The 25,504-nt window shown below is 38.7% G+C and overlaps 1 protein-coding gene across 2 annotated transcripts in view; it reads right to left on the minus strand.

The window, feature by feature from the left end:
* Window positions 1-314: 314 nt before the first annotated feature.
* Window positions 315-25,504, minus strand: part of PARP8 (poly(ADP-ribose) polymerase family member 8) — a 189,829-nt gene continuing 164,639 nt past the window's right edge. Inside the window, exons 16-26 of one of the 2 annotated variants that reach the window (XM_083355534.1) lie at window positions 19,373-19,498; window positions 17,378-17,443; window positions 13,899-13,966; window positions 11,348-11,396; window positions 9,120-9,232; window positions 8,847-8,919; window positions 7,777-7,846; window positions 6,318-6,394; window positions 4,458-4,527; window positions 2,211-2,295; window positions 315-562 (exon numbers count right to left, since the gene is read on the minus strand). In XM_083355534.1, coding sequence (XP_083211660.1) covers window positions 460-562; window positions 2,211-2,295; window positions 4,458-4,527; window positions 6,318-6,394; window positions 7,777-7,846; window positions 8,847-8,919; window positions 9,120-9,232; window positions 11,348-11,396; window positions 13,899-13,966; window positions 17,378-17,443; window positions 19,373-19,498 — 900 coding nt within the window. In that variant the 3' untranslated portion in view covers window positions 315-459. The remainder of the gene's footprint in view (window positions 563-2,210; window positions 2,296-4,457; window positions 4,528-6,317; window positions 6,395-7,776; window positions 7,847-8,846; window positions 8,920-9,119; window positions 9,233-11,347; window positions 11,397-13,898; window positions 13,967-17,377; window positions 17,444-19,372; window positions 19,499-25,504) is intronic. The other variant, XM_083355535.1, reaches the window with a different exon arrangement.

Below are 25,504 nucleotides of genomic sequence, written 5' to 3' on the forward strand. Positions count from 1 at the left end.
AGTAATCCATTTATATAGGATTCCACTTTTTAAAAAGAAGTAGATGCCTTTCTGTAGTTATCATACATTTAAAAATATAGATATACAATAGTAAAATAATCCAATTCAAATCTTTAATATAAAAATAGCAGCACAAAACTCCTGTTCAAAGTATGTTTATTGTGAATAATCAAAAATTTTGTTCAATTATCACCTGCATTGTATCAACATGTCTCCCTACTGTTGTACATTATATATATATATATATATATATATATATATATATATATATATATATATATATATATATATTCATAAACTTTTGTGATAAGAAATACTAAGTAAGAAAAAAGTATTCAAAGGGTTAACTTGTTCAGGAAAAAAAAGAAATATATTTTACACTATGTCTTCTTCAGTTCAAAATCCAGCTTTGAGACTGAAAAAGGCTCCCAAAACACAAGAACTATTTCAGAGGTCCTTTCAACCAGTAGCAGTTTGATTACCAATGACTCGGAGGATCTCTTTATGGATGTTTGGCTCTTGAGTGTTTATACTTGTATCGCCTACTTGGCCATCTTCATAGCTAAACAAAAACAGAAAGTGTACAGAAAAAAATTGTTTAATATTTTGAACACTTCTGTATTATTATAGACAATTTCAAATTTCATCCTTTCTGTATGTAGCTTTTATTTTTGTTATCTTATATTATTAGGGAAGAAAAGAGAAGATGTAATATTTTTCTACTTTAACTATTGATAAAACTAGAAAACAGAGAAGTGAAGTGTTATTACATCACAAATGCCTTCACTCATCACTTTGCTAAAGAATATTAAAATAGTGTCTGTGGGTTTTATCAGGATACCATGAAGACGCTGATTAGAGAGAAAAACTAACAGCAGTTATCCCAAAGACTGTTCCAATTATTCTTGCTTGACAATGAAGCAATGCTGAAGTAACAATTCTAGTATGAATGGAGTACCTTTATACCCTTAAGTTTTCTGTCATTCTGGTCAATGTTACTGGGGATATTTCCCATGTTTCTGTCTGTGCTTCTTGGCCAGTATGATTCTACTATAATTTGCTTGCCTCTGAGATTTCTGATTGCCCTTGGTCTTAACCAGGAAGATAGAAGATTAGAGGAACAGTGTTTCATCTCCTTAAAGAAAAATATTAATCTATCTGCTTGATATTTTAATCAAATGTGAATTACTGGACTAATAGGGGTAGGTTAGGATACTGGGTTGACAATCAGCAAGGCTGCGTTCAAGACCCAAGTGCTGTTGTATAGTGGGGTGAGCTTCCATCATTCATTCCAGCCTCTGCTGATCTAGCAGTTTGAAAGTGTGGAATTGAAAGTAGATTGATAGGTACCTCTTCTGTGGCCACATTAATGGGGACATGAAAGGAGCCCCCAACTGGGCATTCCCCAGACAATAGTGATGTTGCTGGCTAATCCTTTAAACCAGGAAGCACCTTAGTTGCTTCTGGAATGAACACAAGCAAACGACTGGACTAATCACTACTAACTGACATTATTGTACATATTGTATATATATGGATTTTAACTTTTGGGAAGATTCCTAGTGGAGGTATACATCAAATTTAGATGCACTCTGGAGATCTTGTATCACCATTAACTTTTTTATCCTACCATAAATCTGAGAGCTCAAAGCAGCTTGCACAAGCATATACTCAGCACAGTAACCTTGTAAAATATGTTAGCAGAGAGAGACAGAATGACAGAGCAACTGAGGTTCATATTTAAATGAGAATCTGAACAGGGAACCCCATGATCCAACTTAGTATTTTAATCAGTAAAAGTTATGAATGGTTTCATCCTTTTAAAGAATCAAAATATAAAGGAAAACTTAACTAACATTTTTGTACCATTTCCCATTCAATTGGATTTCAGTTCAATACATGGAAATTTATCTTATTTTGTAGTTATAGTTATTTGGTGTTTTCCCGGGTGCGGGGGGGGGACCTCAAATTTCAGATTGGACTTTTGCTCATTCAGATCAGGAGCATCTCTTTAGGTTAATTTTTCTAGATACACAATTGGTTCAATGAAAAATTGGCTAGTGGTTTTTTTCATAGGCAAAAAGTTTTTAAATGGAAGGCACTGTGGCTAGATTTTAGGCTGAAAAGCAGATAGCATTTTGTATATTTTAGCATAAAAAATAAAGTTCAGTATAGTAAAAATAATTCAACTGAAAGACCACAGTACGTACACAAAGAAGAATCTCGTACACACATGATCCGTGTTGGGAACTACCCATATCTCCCCATGTTTGTGCAGATCCGGTGAAGTTATCACTAAAAGAAAGAGATTTGGGGAACGGTTAATATTTGATGATCTGATGCCCTTAAAATAAAATATATTTTAAATTCTAATAAATGGGCTGATTATCAGAATCTGACATTCATTGACATTATTAATTGCAGCCAAGACTCTTATGGGTGAATGTCAACTTTGTAAACATCAACATTAAAGGCCAATGTAATTTGTCACTAGCTTAATTACATCATGTAAAAAGCCTGCCTTATGTTAAGGCACCAGACTAAAAACTAGAACACAATACATTCTAAGCCCATTTGAGGAACAAAGCTAGCTAGGTCACAAACCACTTATGAAATCTTGCCAAAATCTTGCAGGGTATTGTCCAGGCAGTTGCAAGGACTCTACACTGATTCAATAGTAATAATAATAATAATAGCAACAATGTATACCATATGGCAACACCTAGTGGACCTGAATTAATGTCAAAAAAATCTAAACAGGATCAGAATTGGTTATTGCTCAGTTAAGAAGCCACTAGGACAGGGATAGGCAACCTTGCTCTTTTATGACTCATGGGACTTCAACTCCTATGCTGGCTCAGGAATTCTGGGAGTTGAAGTCCATGAGTCATAAAAGAGCCAAGGTTGCCTACCCCTGCACTAGGAAATGCCACAGCAAAAGGCTAGGCTTAGAAGTTGAAAAAAGAAGTGAGTGATAAACCACTATTGATTAAAAACAACTATAAAGAAATATTTAGATAATCCATAGGAGTTGATTTGAGGAAGTTTCTTTTGTTATTTTTAATGCTACATATCAGAATGAAAATATTCAGATGACAAAAAGGACCTAATTCTAAATGGCTGCTATTTTTATTGTGTCTGAATATCAGTGGGTCTACATAGGTTCAAAGAAAATCATTGGAATTAAAAACTGGAAAGATATTTTGCAGAATGCCAGCCATCCGGTTATTATTTTTAATTAAATAAACTGCAACAAATGAGGACAAGCAGATGGTATGGAAGAAATCAAGGATTAATGTTTCCATTAATGTTCAGATGTACCATGCTGGAGACCTCAAAAGTAACAACTAGATAAGTTACTGAACACAGTACTTCCTGTGAAATAATAAAACCTTTAATGTAAGGCTTAGCTAATGATTTAAATAGCACAAAGAAAGTCATTAAAATTAATCTGCTACAAAATCATAGATCTGGAAGGATCGGCTGTAGAATGAGAGCTGCAAGGGCCACAGAGTCCAATCATCAGCTCAGTGCAAGAACTGAAATCAAAGCTTCCCAGAATTCTGCTTGAACAAATTGAGTCAAGACTCAGGAAAAAATTCCACAACTTGTTGCTATGAAGTTTTTTTTCTTTTTTTAAAAAAAGATTTTCAATTAGCATCTGCTTTCTTGTATTTAAATACTTTATTCCATGTCCTGCATTCTGGAATTGAATGCCTTCTGGAATGAGTTTAGTATTTTGACATCGAGTTTTGACAAAATGAAATTCAACGGCCACATAAGGTTCTACATTTAGGCAAGAAAATCCAAATGCACAGGTACAGTATAGGTGGTACCTTGCTCAATAGTAATAACTGTGAGAGGGATCTTGGGAGTCTTACTGGACAATCACTTAAATACGAGGCAGCAGTCAGATCCACAGGGACCTGTTTAATGACTGCAACAACTGATGACCGTGATTCTGGGCTCAATTGCAGTTGTGACATGAGAACTATCTGTATTATCAATTTCTACGAATCCTTAAAAGTGTGGTGCTCAGAACTGGACAGAATATTGAGGCACTGTATTAAAAGAAAGGAACAACTTGTTAAAAAGTACATTAATAATGTGCTTAGGAGCACCTCTTTGATACGATCCTGGTTTACATCAAACATTGCTGTAAACATTTCCCTGATTCCACCTCTACTTTCTGTCCTGCATTTCCCCTTCTTCTTTTCATGGTATGTAGGATGTAGCAGATATACAGAAATACAAAAATAAATAAAAGATTGGTAAACCTAGAATAGTTACACATAAAAACACAGTCAACTAAAATAAAATAAAAATATCTATGTTTTTAAAACAAGTCAGTTTAAATCAGCATAATCAGCAGATTACTTTTTATGTAACACAAAATAACTGCAAGGAAATCAAATATAATTCAGCTATTTATTATTAGATATTTTAGAAGTGCTTACCTTCACATAAGGCTATGCATTTTAGGTTTCGGCTTTGCAAAAATTGGGACTGCTGCCCCTTTTTTTGTAACTGTGAAAGAAAAGAAATATTGGAAGTATAATATCAAATATTTTAAAAATGCTTTTGTTCATGAATTATTCTTGCTGGTATTACTGATATAATCTCTGCAGTCAAAACCACAATCATTTTTTTATATTAGTCATAACTGTCCATTCAAGACCTTTCTCTAATAATACAGATAATTTCTGCAGACATTATAAAGTCCGAATATTTTCCTTTAAAGAATGTTTTTTTTTCATTTGATGGGCCAGTGAAAGCTTCTGAAATGAGATTTTATCTGTTAGGAGCTTTTATAAATATGTAAATAAAATTCCCTTCTCCTGTCCTCTACCAGAGGCCTGGGAATTTGGGGGTTCTGCACGGTATCTTAGCTCTTTCTAGTGCTGCATTTTTCTGGATGCCTTGGTGTTATTTCTGGGATCTGTTTAGGAGTCAAAGCCCTGAGAATTCATACCACCACAGGGCCCATTTTGGCCTTTACTTTCTACATCCACTCCAGTTCCTCCTTTAGAACCTGGTACTTCTCTAGCTTCTCATACTCCCTTCCTCCTATGTTGCTGCCACTTGGCACCACTACATCTATCACCACTGTTGTCTTTTGGTTCGTCTACTACCACAATGTCTGGGTGACTGGTCAATACCTGCCTGTCTGTCTGAATTTGTTATCCTCCGTGACTTTCTGGACTTAAGAGGATCTAGCCCGTACACTATTCAGATGTTCCTATACACAATGCCAGTTGCTTGGTTGTGCTGTTCAGTGCCTTTATCTTGCACCCTGCCCCAATGTCTCCAAGGCCTGCCTGCAGCTTAGTCCTGCCTAAGCACCAAATCCACAGAAGACCCCTGCTTCTGTGGATTTGGTGCTTAATGCCTGTTCTTGTGCTGCTACAATCAGAGCCTCAGTGTTCCTTTTAGCCCTTTCAGTCCTTTTTGACCAGCCCTTTCCAGCCACTGATTAGATTCCCCAATGTCTGCCTCCTTAGCTATCTATTGATGGTTCATTCCACGAAGGATCTTGTCTTGCCATTGTACTACTTTTGCCTGATCTTCGTCCCATGTCTGCTGCTACCTCAGGGATATTCTCATCTTTGGGTGCTGTCTCACTGATGTGAGACTCCAGGATGCTCTGGGTTTTCTCCAGGACACTGGTTGTGATACTTAGCAGACTGCACCAGCTACCCTCTTTGGGTATTGGAGTTGGGGTGGGAACCTATGTGTGTGGCAAGACAGCTTCCATGTCCTCCTTTGGCCATCTCTCACTACAGCAACAGGAAATCTGATGATTGGGAGGGCATATATTTGATGGTATGGATTCTGTTCTTCCCATTGAGCTAGCTCTTCAAGATCTATTCTCTCTCTTCCTCCCTCTCTCCCTTGTCTGTCTGTCTGTCTGTCTGTCTATCTATCTATCTATCTATCTATCTATCTATCTATCTATCTATCTATCTATCTATTTATCTCCTGTCACCCAAACACAGGATAAGTGAACTCTAATTATCTATGGAATTGTATGAATGGATGTGTCAGCTGCAACACTAGCTTCCAAATGTCTTTCTAAATCAAAATATATTAACAGGTAGAATAAGAATAGAAGGACAGCACACACATGAAAATTATTATATGTCCTTGTCAAATATTAATGCATTAGCTTTCTGGATCTGTCCTTCCCTGTGTGAGTCACCCAATGTGAACAAAGATGCTCTGGGGGTAGATTACCACTGCATCTGGCACCTGCCTTGAGCAAGGAGAACCATAAAAAAAGAAAGTGCTTTTTTGAAGTGTTTCATATATCTCTTTACCTGTAATACACTGCTGCTTTTACTGCTTGAAGCAGGCTCGTCCTTAGCTGATACCTTCTGCTGTTTCTTGTTCATCCCTAAAGACATTGGATTTACATCAGACCTAGTGGTGCATAAAATCCTGTATGTTCCACTTCACATAGAGACTCCAGACAAGTATTAATGCCATTGCTGATTCTCATTTCCAGCAGCCTATAGTTTAGTAGTTAAGTATATTTACGCAGGCAACAATGATGACCCAATCATACAGTATTCTAAAACCCACTTCTGTTTCTCATAAATAATGGGAAGTTGCATGCTAAGCTCAGGTTAAAAACCAGTCAAAACTGGGTTTCACATCAGCTGAGCCAATCTTAAGTTTATGTATAAACTGCAAAATACCATACAATGTTAGCCTAGCTAATATTTTTTGTTGGAACCTGGATGAAATTTACTACCTAGACCTTAAAGGACAAATACTATTACTGCCCACTGCATCAGAAAGCCCAGCACCCCTCCCTCCCAAGATTTGGCACCTGGCTGGATCTTCTGTTGGAGCTAAATATATAACTTTTAGAGAGGGGGGTATTTCTGTATCTTGTCTTTTGTGGCAGATGTGTCAGGATTCTCGGGAGTTACAGTTGAGAACTACAGTTTCTAGCTAAAATGGTCCATAATGAGGGATGCTGGGAATTGTAGTCCAGCAAACATTGGGAATGTCAAAAATACTTCATTTCTATTGGCATTCTTGGGAGAGTAGAAAGCAATTTGATATTTCTTAGTTAGATCTGGAAGGTTAAATGTAATTAGTAAGGAAGTAAAACTTGTATGAGCAGATCCCTTGAGGAATCTTGATCTTAATTTATCCAAGCAGCTCATGGGGATATAGAGGGCAAGCAGAATAACAAATGGTGCAAGTAGATAAATGACATGGTTCATGAAAACTGAGAGTTTAGCTACTGCCTTCTGTTAGCTTCAGACTCCTGTTAGATTAATAAAGAACAGCCTTATATCAGTTTATATTTTACCTAGTGTATTTATTTCAGTACAAGGTACCTCCGACTCAAAAAAAGTAGTTTCTGTATTCCACTTTGGAATTCAACTACTTTAGTTTTTCTCAATCTCAGCAACTTTAAGATGAGTAGACATCAACTTCCAGAATTCTCCAGCCAGCAATATGCTAAATTCTGGGAATTGAAGTCCACATTTAAAGTTGCTGAAGCTGAGAAGACACTGAGCTACTTGACCATCTTTCTTCTTCCCTATGGATGTTTTCCTTCTGAAGTCTATCATGTTGCATATGTAGAATAAAGCTGGCCTTATTCAACAGATAAAATTTAGAACTGTAGATGCTTTTAAAATTAATTTTTATTTACTAAATTTATATGCCTCCCATCTTTCCTAGGGGTGACTATTATTTATTTTTCCACTCTTTTTGGTATCCCCCCCCCACATGGACAAAGGGATTAATATACATCACCTGAGTAACCAAAAGATATGCTTGACAATGGACTAAGGTAAATACCACTTCCAAACATTGCACCATGGAGCTGAAAGTTGAAATAAACAAAAAACTAGTAAATTCTTCATTTGTGGCATTTTATCAAAGATAAACTTGGAATGTTTTTCTTATGCTAATCTAAGCCAGTTTTGGCTAGTGGATATATTTGAATTTACAAAAGGCTTGCTGTGGTGGCTACAGCCAATCACAAAGCCTCCATTTATCAGAAAGCAAGCATGATGAGTTGTTTCTCTCTATCTCTCTCACACACACACACATGCACACACACACACACACACACACACACACACACACAGAAAGACTCTTTATCTCCTCAACTTTTACAGCACAAATTGCTGGAAATGATGGCTACTCTATATGTTACTTGTTGAACATGTTTTTACTTTAGGATTATTATGCTGACATGTTAAGATTTTATGTTTTAGTGACTGTGTACTTTTATTTGATTACACTGAATTGCCTATAAATACTGAAGAAATAATAAATAAATAATAGAGGAATGGGGAGGCAATTTTTACTTCATCTTCTGTAACTTTTCCAGATGGTTCTCTAATCCATAACAAAACTCAAGAGGGTGAAAAGGGTATCATTTTGGTTCCTGGCAAGTTCTGCTCCTCGTAGTATAAGCAAATTCAGCTCCTTGTAGAATAAGCAAATTCAAGGATTCCAGGTAATAATAACAGTGATGATTATGCCAACTTGATAGTCATCTTTTCATTCTATGATATTCTATGAAATTGTAGATTATGTAGGAGATGATCAGGCTGAGCACAAAGGAGGGATCAAATGTGTCATCAGTCATGAGTTTCGTTGTGCTCACAAGAGATCTAAGTCCAGCTCAACTTGAATTCCTTCTACTCTTATCTACACAAGTAGTTCAGATTCTTGTAGAGAGCTTAAGTTTACAATAAATCTTTAAACCCATTTGAACGGCCTGGATTTCCTGATTTTCCTGGAGCTTGACAGGCTAGGCCTCTATGGCTTTCAAAATAATATTCACATTTCTCTGCTACTTCTCACTTCTTTACCTGCAGCCTTGTATTGGAAGCAACCACTAAGCCATTCCTCAGGATCGAGTGCCAGTTTTCAATGTGCGATCCACTTAAATACAAAAGACAAGCAGAAATCAAAAATAAATAAAAATAAAAAAATAAAAATAAAAATAAATAAAATAAAGTAAGGAAAGCAAATATAATCAAAAAGCACTACCAATGAAATTAGAATGTGTATGTATTGCTATCTCTGTTATTTGGTGAGACAAGGATTCAGTGATATCTTTATTTCTATTTTTTAATACTTACTGAAATGCAAAGGTACTTCCATAAAGAGTTTTAGCAGCTCTGAAATTGGACTCTTTGGCTGGTGGGCTGCTGAGCAGAAGAAACTGGTGTGGGGTGTGCATAAATTTCAATTGCTGTACAAGAACAAAAGCAGAAGAGGAGAATATTATATCTATAACAGTTTGACATTCTCATGAATTTGTTATTTTTCCCGTTCTTCTGTGGTTCAGGATGCAGAATAATGGATTTAGATCAAAGGTAGGCAGATTGCATTTCAGTTTTTAGAAAAACTTTGACATTGGAACCAATCACAGAGAAACAGGTTATAAACTCCCTTTCCCTAAGCATGTTCAAAAAAGGCATCTCTCTTGAACATTTAATTTGAATCCTACACTGAGACAAGGAGGCTTTGCTTAGGTAAGGTAAAGGTTCCCCCGCACATGCGTGCTAGTTGTTTCCAACTCTAGGGGCCGGTGCTCATCTCTGTTTCAAAGCCAAACAGCCAGCGCTGCTAGGTTGGCAGAAGCTGGGACGAGTGACAGGCGCTCACTCTGTTACACGGCAGTCGGGATTCGACCCGCCAAACTGCCGACCTTCTGATCGACAAGCTCAGCATCCTAACCCACTGAGCCACTGCGTCCCTTTTGCTTAAGTAGCTCCTTCCAACTCTAAATCTATGATAGCTACAGACTTTGCCATTAGCCACAGACTTTGATATGCCAAGGCCAAACTCTGTAAAAATTATTTTTGAAAACTACACAATCTGAAATTGATCTTGAAAAAGTAGTTAATCCTTTCCAGTCCACACATTTATCTAGACTGAACTCTTACTCTGTACAGATATTGTTTCCTCCAAAGGATCAAATTTATACATACTATTAAAATGCATATTTTAAGTATGGGATTAAAAATGGAAATTGTTTTCAAACCAATAAGAGATGCTAATGTTTCCAAAAAAAAGACTGCAATTAAAAATCAGAGAAAGTTTTTTTCCTATATGTGATCATTCTAACCTGAGTGTTCCAAAAGTAGAGAATGCATGTATGCATGCATGAATGAATAACGGTACAGAATCTGGTGACAAAACATCCACAAGAAAACCACAAGCTTAAAGAACAATGAATCCAACTGGTTGACCTAAAATTTAAGGATGTTTTTGAGGAATCCACCAGAGAAGAGACTTTCCTGTTGCTATCTCCTTTTCTCTGGAATAATGTCTCTCCAGAAAAAAATCAGCACTAATACTATTGCAGTTTAGATGCATATTGGGGGAAATAAATGCTTCAACATTGAGAAAAATTAATAGTCACAGTTTCATTGATGGTCAATAATTATGCTTTTTTTTGTCTTAGTTTACAATGTATACTTTATACTGGTTTTATTACTTTGTACCATCTGGATATATCCTGTGTTGTAAATCATACTGAAAGATTGTTGACAAATAATAAAATGATTATGGCTGATAAGGTACATAAAGGACTTCCTTGGAACTTATCAAGTATTCCATAGTTTTCTAAACTTTTCTCATTGTTTTCTAGTAATAACTTTGGATATTTCTATTTGGCTATTAGAACTTTTTCCAGTGTTAGTACCTTTGTAAAAGCAAGATTTTTCTGGAAGATCTGAGGATGTGACATAGAAGACTGTAATGGCAAAACTCATTCGGGTTGGGATGATAAGGCATATTTTTCTAGACTTAAAGGATTTCCTATGCCAAACAGTTCATTCTTAAAAACTGTTATCATCTATATCAGACATGTCAAACTCGCAATGTCATGTGATGTTGCGCAACGTATCAGAACTTTTTCTCCATTGCCGGCAATGGGGTGGGCGTGGTCTCCTTGTGACGCATCCGGCCTGTGGGCCGGCAGTTTGACACCCTTGATCTATATATTCAGCCAATATTATTTTATATATAATTAAAGACTGGCCAATCATATGTTAGATAATCCAGCAGAACTAAAACACAGAAAAAGTTAAGAATGTAAATCCTTATAATTGTTTGTAGAGAAATTTGTCATTATTGCACTCTGCTTCCTTTGAAAAAGAATACTATCCTAATTTTGATGATCTTTCACAGCGTGATGATGATCTCCATATACACCCATTACCTCCAGCTTATGAACAGAACCACCACTGAATCGTTGCAATTTTTCAAAGGTAAAGGCACAGAAAAGCAAAATCTACTGGTTGGTAAACTGAAACTCATTTTCTTCCAAAATCCAACTTGCTCTTAACATTAAACTTACCCTGTTCACAGGTAGCTTCACAATATGTGATCTATTACTGGAAATAACCCTGAAATAGAGATTATGGGAAACAAAATAAATCACAGTTTTTCATGCTAGCCCTGAATGCCAAAAAAGTACTGTTGGGAATCTGTATTCCATTTTCCTTGCATATTATATAGAGAAGCTCAACTATTGCAAGGTATATTTTGTCTCCCATGGTAAGCCTGATCATTTGTATCAATCAAGTAAAAATGGACAGTTTACCAAAACTAGTAAGTCACAAAATAAAATGTATCCTGTTGAATTCAAGGAATCAATCTTTCAGTTCAAAAGAAAATATACTCTGTACTCTGTTGAATTCAAGGAATCTATGTCATTTTATTTTTTTAATCAATATTTACAAAGGAAGAGCACAAACCATCTTCAATTAGCTCAGTGTAAATTTGATCCTTTTTGCCCATCCCCCTCCAAGATATAATGTTATGAATTCTGAAACTTTATTTTGTGTTACAATGCCCACGTGACCATTTAATGCCCCAGTCCCTCATGCAGGCAAGAATGTTAAATGAGTTTTTAGAAGTTGTACATGATTTCCCTATTACACTAGATAATGCCATAATGCACTGGACTGTTACTTACTATCTTACATAGGAAGAACAAATTTGGGCGGTCTTGTCGATATCACCTGGGAGGAGTTTGATTCTGTGACTCCGGAGGAAGTGGACAGGATCATGGGGAGGCTGAGCACCACCACATGTTTATTGGACCCGTGCCCTTCCTGGCTGGTGTATGCAGCCCGGGAGAGGACACGCAGCTGGTTCCAGGCAGTTATATCAGCTTCTCTGAGTGAGGGTAGCTTCCCCGCCGTCTTGAAAGAGGCGGTGGTGAGGCCTCTCCTCAAGAAGCCTGCCTTGGACCCAGCTGTATTGAACAACTTTCGTCCTGTCTCCAACCTTCGCTTTCTTGCGAAGGTTGTTGAGAGTGTGGTGGCACATCAGCTCCCTCTGGTCCTGGATGAAGCGGATTATTTAGACCTGTACCAATCGGGTTTCAGGCCCGGGTACAGCACGGAGATGGCATTGGTCATGCTGGTGAATGATCTCTGGAGGGCTCGGGACAGGGGGCATTCCTCTGTTCTGGTCCTGTAAGACCTCTCAGCGGCTTTCGATACCATCGACCATGGTATCTTGCTGCGGCGTCTCAGGGGATTGGGAGTGGGAGGCACGGTTTTACAGTGGTTCTCCTCCTATCTCCAGGGACGTTCACAGTCGGTGTTGGCAGGGGGGCAGAGGTCGACCGCGAGGTCTCTCATTTGCAGAGTTCCTCAGGGGTCGGTTCTCTCGCCTCTCCTGTTCAACATCTATATGAAACCGCTGGGTGAGATCATTCGTGGTTTTGGAGTTGGGTATCATCAGTATGCTGATGACACCCAGCTTTTCCTTTCGACCCCAAACCACCCCAGTGATGCCCTCAACGTGATGTCCCGTTGCCTGGAGGTGGTTCGGGTCTGGATGGGGAGGAACAGACTTCAACTCAACCCCGACAAGACCGAGTGGCTTTGCATACCTTCATCTCAGGTTTATTCGGACATTCCACCTCTCACTATGGGGGGTGAATTATTACCCCCCGTAGATAGGGCTTGCAACTTGGGAGTCCTCCTAGATTCACGGCTCACCCTGGAAGACCATATAGGAGCTGTGACTAGGGGGGCTTTCGCCCAGGTTCGCCTGGTGCGCCAGTTGCGGCCCTATCTAAGCCGGGATGATCTATGCACGGTCACTCATGCGCTCGTGACCTCTCGACTTGACTTCTGCAACGCTCTCTACATGGGGCTGCCTTTGAGGACCACCCGGAAGCTCCAACTGGTGCAGAATGCAGCCGCGAGAGTTGTGTTGGGAGTCTCCCGATACTCCCACGTTACACCTCTGCTCCGTGAGCTGCATTGGTTGCCAGTTGCCTTCCGGGTGAGATTCAAGGTGCTGGTAATGGTATTCAAAGCCCTACATGGCAGGGGTCCGGAGTACCTGAGGGAACACCTGCTGCCGGCATCGACTTCCCTCCGCCCTGTGCGTTCCCACAGAGAGGGCCTCCTCAGGGTGCCTCCGGTCAGAGAATGTCAACTGGTGGCCCCCAGGGGGAGATCCTTCTCTGTGGGCGCCCCGGAGCTATGGAATCAGCTCCCGGTTGAGCTCCAGATGGCGCCCGACCTCCGCTCCTTTCGCCGTGAGCTAAAAACATACTTTTTTGAACAAGCTGGCCTGGCCTGATGAGGGGATCGGGGGGTGGGTTTGCTATTGCTATTTATTAGGTTTTAAATATGTATTTTAGTATGTGGGCATTTATTTAATTTAGTTTTAACTTTTGTAATCTGTATTTTTATTCTTGCCCTGTTCACCGCCCTGAGTCCTGCGGGAGAAGGGCGGTATAGAAATATTATTAAATAAATAAATAAATAAATTTTAAGGAAATTGCACATCACGTTAACAAGATATAAGATAACTAGGGGCTTATCATAATATTTCAAAATTCTTTGAATTAAACAGCATATAAATCTATGTAAGAGCCTTACCACTGTAGTAGAGGATGCGCAAGTGAGTCTTGTTTGTCCATCTGCTTCTTTATTTCTAAATAAGGTGCCTATGAAATAATAACAGTATAATTATCAATTAAGAGATATGTTGGAACTAGATACAAGCTAGTGTTGATTCTGGTAATTCTACTAATCCAAGAAACTGTGGATCAGTTTAGCAAGTCACCTAAAGAAAAAGCTATCACTTTAAGTAAAGTCTCCTTTGGGTCAAGCTTAGTTTCTAGTGACCCCATGGGCATATTTATGTAGTTTCTTTGGTAACAACAATAACAACAAAAAGAATGGATTGTCACTGTCACCTTCATGGATTTCTTCTGGCTTCTTAGGGATTTTCTGGTAATTTCCCACTCAAATACTAAGTAGGTCTGATTCAACTGAACTTTTTGTGATTGATAGGCTTTGGATGAACTATAGTTTAAAATTAGCAATAGTAACATGTATTCTTATAAAACTGCATCCTATCACTAGTTTCTGGGATTTTTTCCCAATTATCTCTTAAAAGATATTTGCCACACAGTGTGGCTAGTTCTCTGTAGGTTTTTTAAGAAATTTCCTTGAAACTGCTTATGCTATCCTTATTTTCCAGTGCTCCCCTAAGCCAGGGGTCACCAACTCCTGGACTGCGGTCCACTACACTTTGCACTCATACACAAAGCTTCATTTGTGCTCATGCATGAAGCTTCATTTACCAGAATGGAGCTTCATGTGCTAGCACCCTCCACTCGCATGAGTGGAGTTTCACGCACAAGCGCCTTCTGCTTAAGGGGCCTCTGCTCGCATGATCGCAAGTACCTGCGGCTTGCACAAGTGGATCTTTGTGTGCTAGTGCCTTCTGCTCAGGCAAGCACAACCTCCACCTGCATGAGCACAACTGCCCTCCACTTGTGCGAGTAAACTTTGTTTGAGCGCCTGTCCCTCATATGCCCACTCCCCTGGCCAGGCTGCCAAAATAAAAAGGTTGGGGACTTCTGGCCATCTTTTTTTTCTCAGTCATTCCATTTCTAAATCAGTATAGATTTTGTAAAAGAAATTAATCTCTAAATCTGTATGTAGTTTGCCTATGTAAGGTTTTGACATTCTATTTTATAAGTAGCATTCTACTTACAAAATTCTATGTAGAATTTTGGCAGCTCACTAATTCCCCTGAAGTAATCCCATATTCATCTGTCTCTGTTTGTCCACTTGTCCATCCATCCGTCCGTCCATCCATCCGTCCATCCATCCATCCATCCATCCATCCATCCATCCATCCATCCATCCATCCTTTCTACATTTCCTATTAGGAGCGGAACAGCACTAATACATATCTTCACTACCTTTTGAATTAAAATTTGATCTTCACTGTGCTTCTTATAAATATAATTCACACTTACCCACAACAGTTAGTGAAATATTACTTCATTTTAAAAATTACATTATTGAATGTAATAATTATTGGAAACCTTCCTTGAGAAGCCCATCATAGTGATTCACTCAGTGACACCCCAAAGGCTTCTCTTTTATCTTGTGTCAGTGGAGCTGCACGCATATGCATGTATGCCGGTCCATCGCTCATGCAGCCGTTCTCCTCTCTCCTCCACCAAGCCGCCTGCTCCCAATGCTCCAAAAATGGAGTGGTGAGAGTATAGGCTGAGTGGGATGGGTGTTCCCTGCTCAACTTGGCTGACTCACCAAGGCTGCTTGCACAAAACACCTGATCCACTTTTAGAGCATTGGGCAGCCTTGGTGAGTCTGAAGGAACACGAGACCACACACCAAAGGCTTTTCTTCTCTGTGCCAAAAGCTTTTGCAAATGGCCAAAAGACTTTGGGGGAGTGATCTCATGCTGCTTCAGACCCTCTGTCCCTTTTGGCGTGGACAAGCCTGAAAGAATGCGTACCCCAAAGTCTTCTTTCTTGCATGAGTGGAGCTGCATGCACATGCATGAGTGCCAGCCCAACACTTGTGCAGCCCGGTTCCCCTCTTTCCCCCAATGGGTCACAAAGCCACAAAGGTTGAGGACCACTGCCTTATAATGTTTTCATGAACACAACGTTGCATGTCCTCAAGTCTGCTCTTCCTCCTAGGTGGCCATGAGATCAGAGCTTTTTGCTTTCTATTTTGTAGTAAAAAGACTTGTTAGATACAAACTGAGAAGAATAACTGTTTGTGTAAGCAATGGTTAATGTAGCTTGTCTGATTCTTGCTTGTTTGCAAAGTAGTATCCTTATTCCTCAGATAAAATCTGACAAAATATCCTCAGATGATGAAAACCCTTGGTTAGTTTAAGATCAAAAGTTGATTATCTCTTTGTCCTATCTGTGCTGAAACTAGAAAGAGATACCTGATGTTGCTCATGAACTAAAACCATGAACTAACTTTAAGATAAATTGGTGCACTATGGAGATTATTCAGAGCAATTTTATTTGGAATGCTTTCCAGGCATCTAATATAGACTTCTTAAAAACTGGTGCCAAAACACAAGGACGAACGAAATATGGTAGGTTCTATACATCTTTCTATAATGCTATCTCAAAATCCTCTAAAATGCTATTTAGACTAGAGTGTCCCTGAAAAGGGTAAACTGGGGAATGAGGAAACAGTGAGAGAAATTTCTATCACACTGAGAAGAACAATTTTCTGCATAGCTTCTGTAATATCAACACTTCTTTCTTCTTGTTCCAACTCATATATTCTGTTCAAAGAATGTGCCTCTTCCTAATTTTCAAAATATTGTCCATCTCCTTGCAGCTCCTGAGATATAAGCTACTGTATTCAGAAGGGTGCATTTTTAGGGAATTGGGGTTTACCATGGCAAGAAGGGCCGATAAATCTGCACATTCACAGATAAGTACTGTGACCCAATTTTAAACCTTGAGTGAATGTCACCACATTTTAGTACATCATTTTGACTCTCCAATCTGAAGAGACACATCAAATTTAGCTTCGGCAGAACTTTCAGCACAGTCACAATAGAACCCTCTTCCATCTCCAAATGCTCTCCTGTTTCACTTAAGCGAACAAGCTTTTGCTTGCAAAACCATCAGTGTCATTGCAGCAGATTGTCACAAATCTGTATTTTTCCCTCGGCAATTTGCTTGGCTTGTTCCTAAGAATGCACATGAATAAAGAAATAAACACACAAAAATGCAGCAAGGGGCTGCAGTTCAGTGCTGTATTTCTAGGATATTGAAACAATCTATTTACTTGCAGGCAGGCCTGCCCCTAGGACTGAATGAAAAGTTCCTTGTAATGGCATATGATATCAATGGTAACATTCAAGCTTGATCTGTCAATGTTCTGGTTCATTGATTTTATCTTGCAACTTGTTATCTACACTAAGATTATTTTGATAGGCTTTCCTTACATGGATCTAATAAAACAGCAATGGTACCACACAGTACTAAAACTCATAACACATGTATCATATAATAACAATTTAGAGCACAACAATTCATTTATTTATTTAATTTGTCTACCTGCGTCATTTCTCTTATGGAAGTAATGCTATCCAGTGCTTTCATGACCCGGTCATAATTCTTCTTCTATGGTGAAAGAAATGAAAGATTACTTTTCAGCATTGTATGTTTCAAAAGTATATTAACTTTCAGATGTATCTCATATAATCATAGAATTGAAAAGATCCATTTAGTTCCTGAATCCAAGACTCTGCTGTATGCAGGCATTCAAATAAAGAAATCCATAGCAGACGGCTATCAAAACCTCCTGCTTGAATATATCTTGTGAAAGGATTTCACTGTTATTATAGCTATCATAACCATTTCCTATAATTTTATACAGAATATGAAATTTACAATCCCTACATCATTACAAGCCCTAATTATATCAAAATGTTGTACACATGACATCATCATGCAAATGATGCAACTGACATACTCGTGTCAACTGTTGTCACGATATCTGAAACAAGAACATCAATTGCGTCATTTACACAAAGACAAATGATGATACATTTCCCCACCCTTGCTCTCCCTACAAATAGTAAGATACAGTTTGAAACCACATGCGGAGATACTGTTACTTTCTAATGCTTTAAAATCCATTACAGATTGTATATCAAAAACCTAGCTGAAATTGTTATCCACACAGTGTGCCTATCAACCAATTGTTGTTGCCCAAAACATCTGGAAATTATCTTCCTCTCCCAAACAGATAATATTCAGATGTTTTGAACTGAATCTCACACTATCCCTAACAATTGGTATTGTGAACTTGGACTGATGGAAATCCTAGGGTGAAACATCTAAAACCAGACTGAAAAAAGCAGTTGAGTACTAAAACGAGTGGCAACTAATAACACGTTTGTTTTTAGAAATAAAAATGAATGTGAGTATATATAAAGTCATTTTTTCCTGTATCCAACTGTATCTTAAGGTAATTATTTCAGTAATTAATTACTGTAGTTATTCAGAACTAGATTACCATAGGCATATGTTTGAAAACAACCAAATCTCAGACATAAGGCACATTTTTGCTCTGAAATTTTAGTTAGAAAGATGCTATGCTTTTGCTTGATATTTTAAAGAGTAGATGTAAGAATGAAGCAAGCCATAATGTGTGGTTTGCTTGGGTTTGGTTTACTGTATTGTATGAACCCAGTTCTGTAAACTATGGCTTAATACGAATCAGAAAATATCTAGTTTAAGCAACAAACCACTTTATAGCTTTGCCACAATGTGTGAACCGAATGTTTATGTAATTTGATTAATAAATTGATACCACCTAAATCTACTGGTTTTCATAAGGAGGGTTTTGATACCACCTAAATCTACTGGTTTTCATAAGTTATGCTATTATAAGTAACCACACAGTACATATTTTTATCTGAGCCTTGATCTCAGTCATCTTCCAAGAATGTGGAAAAGGAAGGAAGCAGTGGTTTTTGCCCATTGTTCTGTTCCAGCCTACTACCGGCCCTGCATAAAAGCCAGGGACAACCCCTTTACAAAAGGCAACAGGCTGGAAGTACGCCCACCAAATTTATTTACACAAAACAGATCCAAAACAGAGCAATACTGAGCAAAACAAAATATGAACCATTAAAACAGAAGCTGCTCAAATGGTTGCCTTCAGCAACCAGCCCTCCCACACATTCCCCTTTTAAACAGTTCAAGGCGTGGCTTCTATCTGCCTCCTTCCGAGGTGCCCCATTGCCTTCCTCTGTTTACTCCTGATTGACTGCCTCCTGCGTCGGGCATCCTTGGACAGGGCCAGCTGTGGGTCATCTTCATCCACACTGTCAGGCTCACACAGCTGGGTCTGAGTAGTAACCAGATGGGAGGGGCCTGGCTGAGAGTTCTGCGAAGCCTCAGAACTGTCCTCTGCAGGCTCTCCAAACCCCTCCTCCTCCTCCTCCTCTGAATCGTCCGACCCAACTGCCGAACCCACAGGCTGACCCTGAATCATAACACCCATATTGACAACCTTCCCCTCCAAATGCAAATGATACATACCCTGGGATTAAAGGCTAGCATCTGAGAGTCATTAGGATCTACTACTGAAGGATATGGCTCAAAAATGACAACTTTTCTTGGGGATTCTAATGCAGAACGGCACATAGATACTAGTAAGTCTACAACCTAGAAAAAAGAAAAGGCAAAAGAAAGTTAAAAAAAAGACTTTCCCCTCCTCCCAAATAAATTCATACATGATCCCCAACAGATCTGGACCAGAACCTTGTTAAGATTTAACAGGATTTCAGATACAATTGTACCAACAAGACTGAAAGAATTTATATAAGAAAGAAGCTCTGGGTCTGTTCTCCATTGTGCTGCAATGTCCCCACTTTGACAGTAATTTAATAGGAGTGTCAAATGATGTACAGGGGCAACAGGACAGTATCTGATTTTGTAGAATTTGCTTTGGCTCTATTATTTGAGCAAATTATCTTCTGGGAGCACCATATTTACTTCTTTAAATTATTAAAGACATGGTTCAGAACATTCATTCAAGGATTCAGATTATTCATTCCATAAACGTACAAGGTATATACTAAGAGGTTTTCCTTCCTTCCATGTACACATATGACAAGTTTTGGTGGAGTCCACATGTATATGGTTAAAAGTATGGGAGCCTCTATTTATGAAATTGTGACTCAGAGAATGGCATTGGATACAAAGTCTCTGTGAATGTTGAAAGGCCACCTGATCTGAGGCAGGATTTGGAGCCCAGAAATGGACTGACTGAGTCCACCAGAAATATTCCAGCTCAATACCCAGAACTGAAGTGAGATTGAGAAAAATGTTCAGTTCTCCCATAGTCAAGCATAGGAAATATGTAGATGACTAAAATATTTTTCTCCAGTCAAAATGGAGGGAAACTTCATGAAATCCATAATGTGTGAAAAATTAATTAGGATAAAATTAATAGGTATAAGTGAAAGAGATATGCTTTTTTATAATGCAGATTTTTTTTAAAAAAACTTCTCATAAAGTCATTGTTCCAGACCTTAACAAAAATTTCTATTTTTTTTAATCTTAACAGATGCTAATACATTTGCAATCTCAGACTACATGAGGTTGCCTTTGAAGATTATCTGCAAATTTCAGCTGGTTTGGAATGCAATGCATGTGCACTCAGAGGTCAGTTATAGTACTACTAGGTTAAACCTCTGCTGCATGAACTGTACAGATTAGTAGTACGTTTCCAAGTGCAATTCAAGATGCTGCTTGCTAGTTGCTAAGTCCCCTGTGGCTGGAGCCCTGAAATCTTGGGGGCCACCTTTCCCAGTGTATTTTGCCCATCCTATTCAGATGACCAGGGAGCACTTGCTTAGCATTCTCTCATACAAGGAGGTATGATAGGAGAGGGGCTAATATTGGATGTTCTCTATAGCAGTTCCCGTCTACTACAAGTAGTCACATGTGTGAAAAAATAATTGCATTTTTTAATAGAGTTATTTATTTTTAGAATCACCGAAAGATTAATATGCCAAATCAAAACAGTTTGTGCCAGTTTTCTTCTGATTGTAATATCACTGTGAATTTGGTATTTATTTTCCATTGGTATTCCCACTGTTGCATATCAATTGCTCTGTTTACATTCTGCATCAATTTAATCATTCTGCATCAATTTAATAATTTAGTCTTTGATTTGATCAGTTTCTGAATCATATTTCAAAACAACTTAAAATAAGTCACAACAGATGCTTAGAATTTTGTGTTACATGTTTTTCAAATTTAGCCAACTTCCTGAGCATTTCACCTTGTTTCTGTGATTTTTTTAAAACTACACTACTTATTTGAAGATACTGAAACCAATGAGCCATTTCTGAATGTCCTACAGAAAATGTCTTTAAATATTTCACCTTAGCTTCAATCTTGCTCTCTATACAAATTATTATCACTTCACTGATCAAATTCTACAGCATTTAAGCAAGGGGCCATAAATTGGACTTAATCTTTTACTTTTATCACATACTTTTGCTATATTATTTATGATGAAGTCATCTCTTATATATTAAACACTTTTGTTTATATCCCACCAAAATTATTTTGCAACCTGCATGCTCCTTCAACAATGGTAAACTAGCTTTATAGCAATTCAATCCAATCCAATATGTATTCCAAATTAAACTGGCTTATATATATATATATATATAATATAATATAATATAATTTGAAATGTGTGATACAGCTAGTTCACCTTGTACCGTATTTTCCGGTGTATAAGACGACCTTTTAACCCATGAAAGTCTTCTCAAAAGTTGAGGGGTGGTCTTATACGCCCAGTCGTCTTATACGCCGGAAAATAGTACATAAATCAATCGAGCGCACCCGTTCTTGCAAAGCAACTTCAAGACTCCTTAGTCCAGTCCCCCCTCCAACGTGACTCTCCCTTCCCATCCCCAAGAGCCTCTAAGCCCCTTCCCCTCCCCCTTGCAAACGCCAGACCCCGGGAGCTCTTGCGTTTATTCCAAAGGGTGGGTGGAAGGAAAAGCCCCTTTCGGCTCTGGCGTGGCTGCAAGTCGACGAGCCCGGGAAGGCACGCCCTCCCCTCTCACTGTGGAGGAAGCAGGGCGGGCTGGCATCAGGCGGGAGCCGGTAGGGCAGTTCTGCGCACGCGCGTGCTCCCCGGCTGCTAAGGAGTCCTCGGGGAGCCGTGGCAGGCGCCTCACGCCCTTCCCTCTCGAGGTGGCACCGGCGGAGCTGTCCGGCATCGGGCGGGAGCCGGCAGGGCAGTCCTGCACACGCGCATGCTCCCCGACTGCTAAGGATTGCTCGGGGAGCCGTGGCAGGCACCTCACGCCCTTCCCTTTTGAGGCAGCACCAGCGGAGCCGTCTGGCGTTGGGCGGGAGCCGGCAGGGCAGTCCTACGCACGCGCGTGCTCCCTGGCTGCTAAGGAGTCCTTGGGGAGCCATGGCAGGCGCCTCACGCCCTTCCCTCTGAAGGCGGCATCGGCAAAGCCGTCCGGTGGGAACCGGCAGGGCTTTGCACCATCTGCATCAGACAGGTCTGAATCGGGCTTGTGTCGGACACTTGGCAACTGGCATGTAAGCATTTTCCGGCGTATAAGACGAAAAATCTTGAAAATCCTCTCAAAAGTCAGGGGTCGTCTTATACGCCCAGTCGTCTTATACGCCGGAAAATACGGTACTTTCACATCTTGCAAAACCTTAAATTTAATCCTTAGTCTTCAGTTTCATCAAATAAAGTTAGTTGTCCTTGCCATTCATTTAACATCTTTTTTTTCAATTTTTACTGAAATCTTCTGGAACTTGATCTTTGAAAAAATATTCATTTTCACTAATCATATTCTTTCTAGTTTTAACTTCTGTCTTAAAATATCTGCCATTATATTTTTCCAAGTCTGTTAATATTTTTTCTTGAATTAGTTATCACTATTTTGTTAAATAATTTCCCAGGTATTTAATTGTTTAACAAAGATAGTGAATCTTGTTATTTTCTGCAGATGTTGTTTTTCTTCGTCAGTTAACTCCATGTTACAATTTATCCCTTGTTTTTGTCGATGTCCCAATATCAATCCATATTTCTGTATATGCTCCATTATTGATTTTAAAGAATATTTGGATGGTTAACTCTTACAAACAATACCATCAGCATATAATTTATGTTTTATTTTTGATTTGCCAATTTTATTCTCATCTTTTTTTTGGTAATATTTCTAAAGCCAACAGAAATAAAGGAGAGAAAAGATGAATCTGTCTTTTCCCTTTCATTATAATAAATTTTGCTGTACATATTAATGGAATTTATTTAGTGGATAAACTACAGCCATAAGAAATTAATTTGCTATACCAGGTCAGCTGCCAAGGCATCTTGCAAAGCCCAATCATACAATTGTTCAGGGTAAGAGACTGAGCAATGAGATGAAACAAATGACTAAATGATCCATCTCTTTCCTCTTATTCAGATGCCATCATTCTTTACCCAGGCCATTCTGACTGGGCTGATAAATAATAATACTGATTGGAGACAAGAACTATCTATCCTCACAACCTGGTATTTTATGTAAAGACTGTTTTAATTCTCTCTCTGGCTGCTGTGCTTTTAGAGAAACAGATAAGTCCTTCAGCTTCGTAAAGGCTAAGAGAAGAAAGGCTCACATCGTCATGTAGGTTTAGATGTTATCTGATATGCACCATTATACATTCAACAAACATTTTCATGTGAAAATGGTAGAGGATACTGGCCTCCCAGATGCATGCTTATTGATGGAATGAATGATTTCCAGAAAGCAGTGATGCTAGCTGTTTCTATGATGCAGGTATTAACAAAATTAACTAATCAACCATCTTCAGTTGGGTGGTTTCCAGATAGCCTGGGCAAGAATGGGTAATCTGTGACCGGAGGGCTTTTTATCTTCTCCCCTGCTTTCTACATGTGTCCCTCAAAGTGTTTTAAACAAGGGATTTTCCCCCTTTTGTTCTTAGCAGGCTTTGGTGGGGAAGAGTGTTAAAGGGTAAAATGGGGTTTTTAGTTCCACGGAAACACAGAAAACTCTAAAATAAATCTGGCAATTTCAACCTTTGGGTTTTAGAGATAAAAAGGTTGCATTTTTCCTAATATTATTCTCTTTCAACTTCACTTTTTGTCATAGATTGCTTAGCGAGGAAATCTGAAGCTCATAAAAATGTACGTATATCTGTAATCTTGAGAGGGTGTAATAACAGATTTGGTCCACAGTTAATTTTGCAATATGATTTTTTGTTTGTTTGTTTATCAAATTTATTCACTACCCATCTTGCAGTTCAGGTGACTTTGCTTTTTCCTACACAACAAGGTGTGCATCATAAAATGTAATAAGTGATTCTTCCCCCCTCCCCTCCCCCAGGATCACAGTAAAACTTCCTGCATGAGAAGCTGGAAAGAGTTAAAACACTTAAAGTATTGTTGCTCAGCATTCCCGAAATATTTTGATTTCAACTCCCAGAACTTCCAGCAATGAAAATGTAAATTAGAGAACAATAGGAGCTTGAAGGCCCTAAGCTGAAAGGTGCCCTGTTGGGAAAGGCAAATTTAAAAAATGTCAAATAAGCAATCTTCAATGGATAACTATGAGAACTTATATGTACTAATGTCATCTTTTCATCAGGAAAGACCTATGTGAAAGCCTTCCCTTATAAAAGTCAAAAAAGCAATCTTCAATGGATAACTATGAGAACTTATATGTACTAAATGTCATCTTTTCATCAGGAAAGACATAGGTCTTTCCTGATGAAAAGATGACATTAGTACATATAAGTTCTCATAGTTATCCACTGAAGATTGCTTTTTTGACATTTTTATAAGGGGAGGCTTTGATATTTTCATAAGGGGAGGCTTGTTCTTATGCCTTCCCTTTTCATTAAAAAATGATAATACTAATTAAGATTTAAGAGCTACAGTACATAGAGTTTAAAATAAGTTATGACTTTTCTCCCAAGCATTCAGATGGGTTTTCAAAAGACAATGGCAAACCATTGCTGGATCACCAAAGGATGAAGAGGATGAAACCACATTACCTGGGATGTGGGTAAAAGCTCTAAGCAAGGTTGCAGTGTTAGTCTTTACTTGAAAAGGGTTGAAGCAACAAACCACATGCCATATATTGTGATATGACACTTTTCCTATACTATAGAGTGGGTGAACTGGATTGGGGGTTTAGGAGTTGGTTTGAGCTTTTCTAATTTCTTTTAGTGCAAGTTAACTGAGCAGTTCTAAATATGTTGTGTGTTCAAAATGGGGGCCAGAATGTAACAAGAATACTAATCATTTCTAGTTCTGAACAAACCACTTCTAGAAAAAGCATGACCCAGAAACACATGGATTTTCCCCATGATGATTGGACATAAGGAGCCTGATAGAACTGGATTAGTCCTGTGAAGAACAGTGCGGTAGAAAACCACGTCTTTGTTTCTGTTCTCCAAACTCCTGATCTTCAAAAGTATTGGCTGCTCTCCTGGTTTCTAACCCCTTATTAGTAGTAGGCTGCCTTTGTTTTGCCTGATTGACAATTTTCTGGTGTTTTTGTTATTCATCTGATTTCATTTCATGAAACAAACTAGTGCCTGACCTTCAGCTTCACATCTGTCAACTGCCTATGAGAAGAACACCTAATGCATCATTTGATAATGGATTGGGAA

The sequence above is a fragment of the Vipera ursinii genome, assembly GCF_947247035.1.
Source record: "Vipera ursinii genome assembly, chromosome: 2".
Classification (NCBI taxonomy): domain Eukaryota; kingdom Metazoa; phylum Chordata; class Lepidosauria; order Squamata; family Viperidae; genus Vipera; species Vipera ursinii.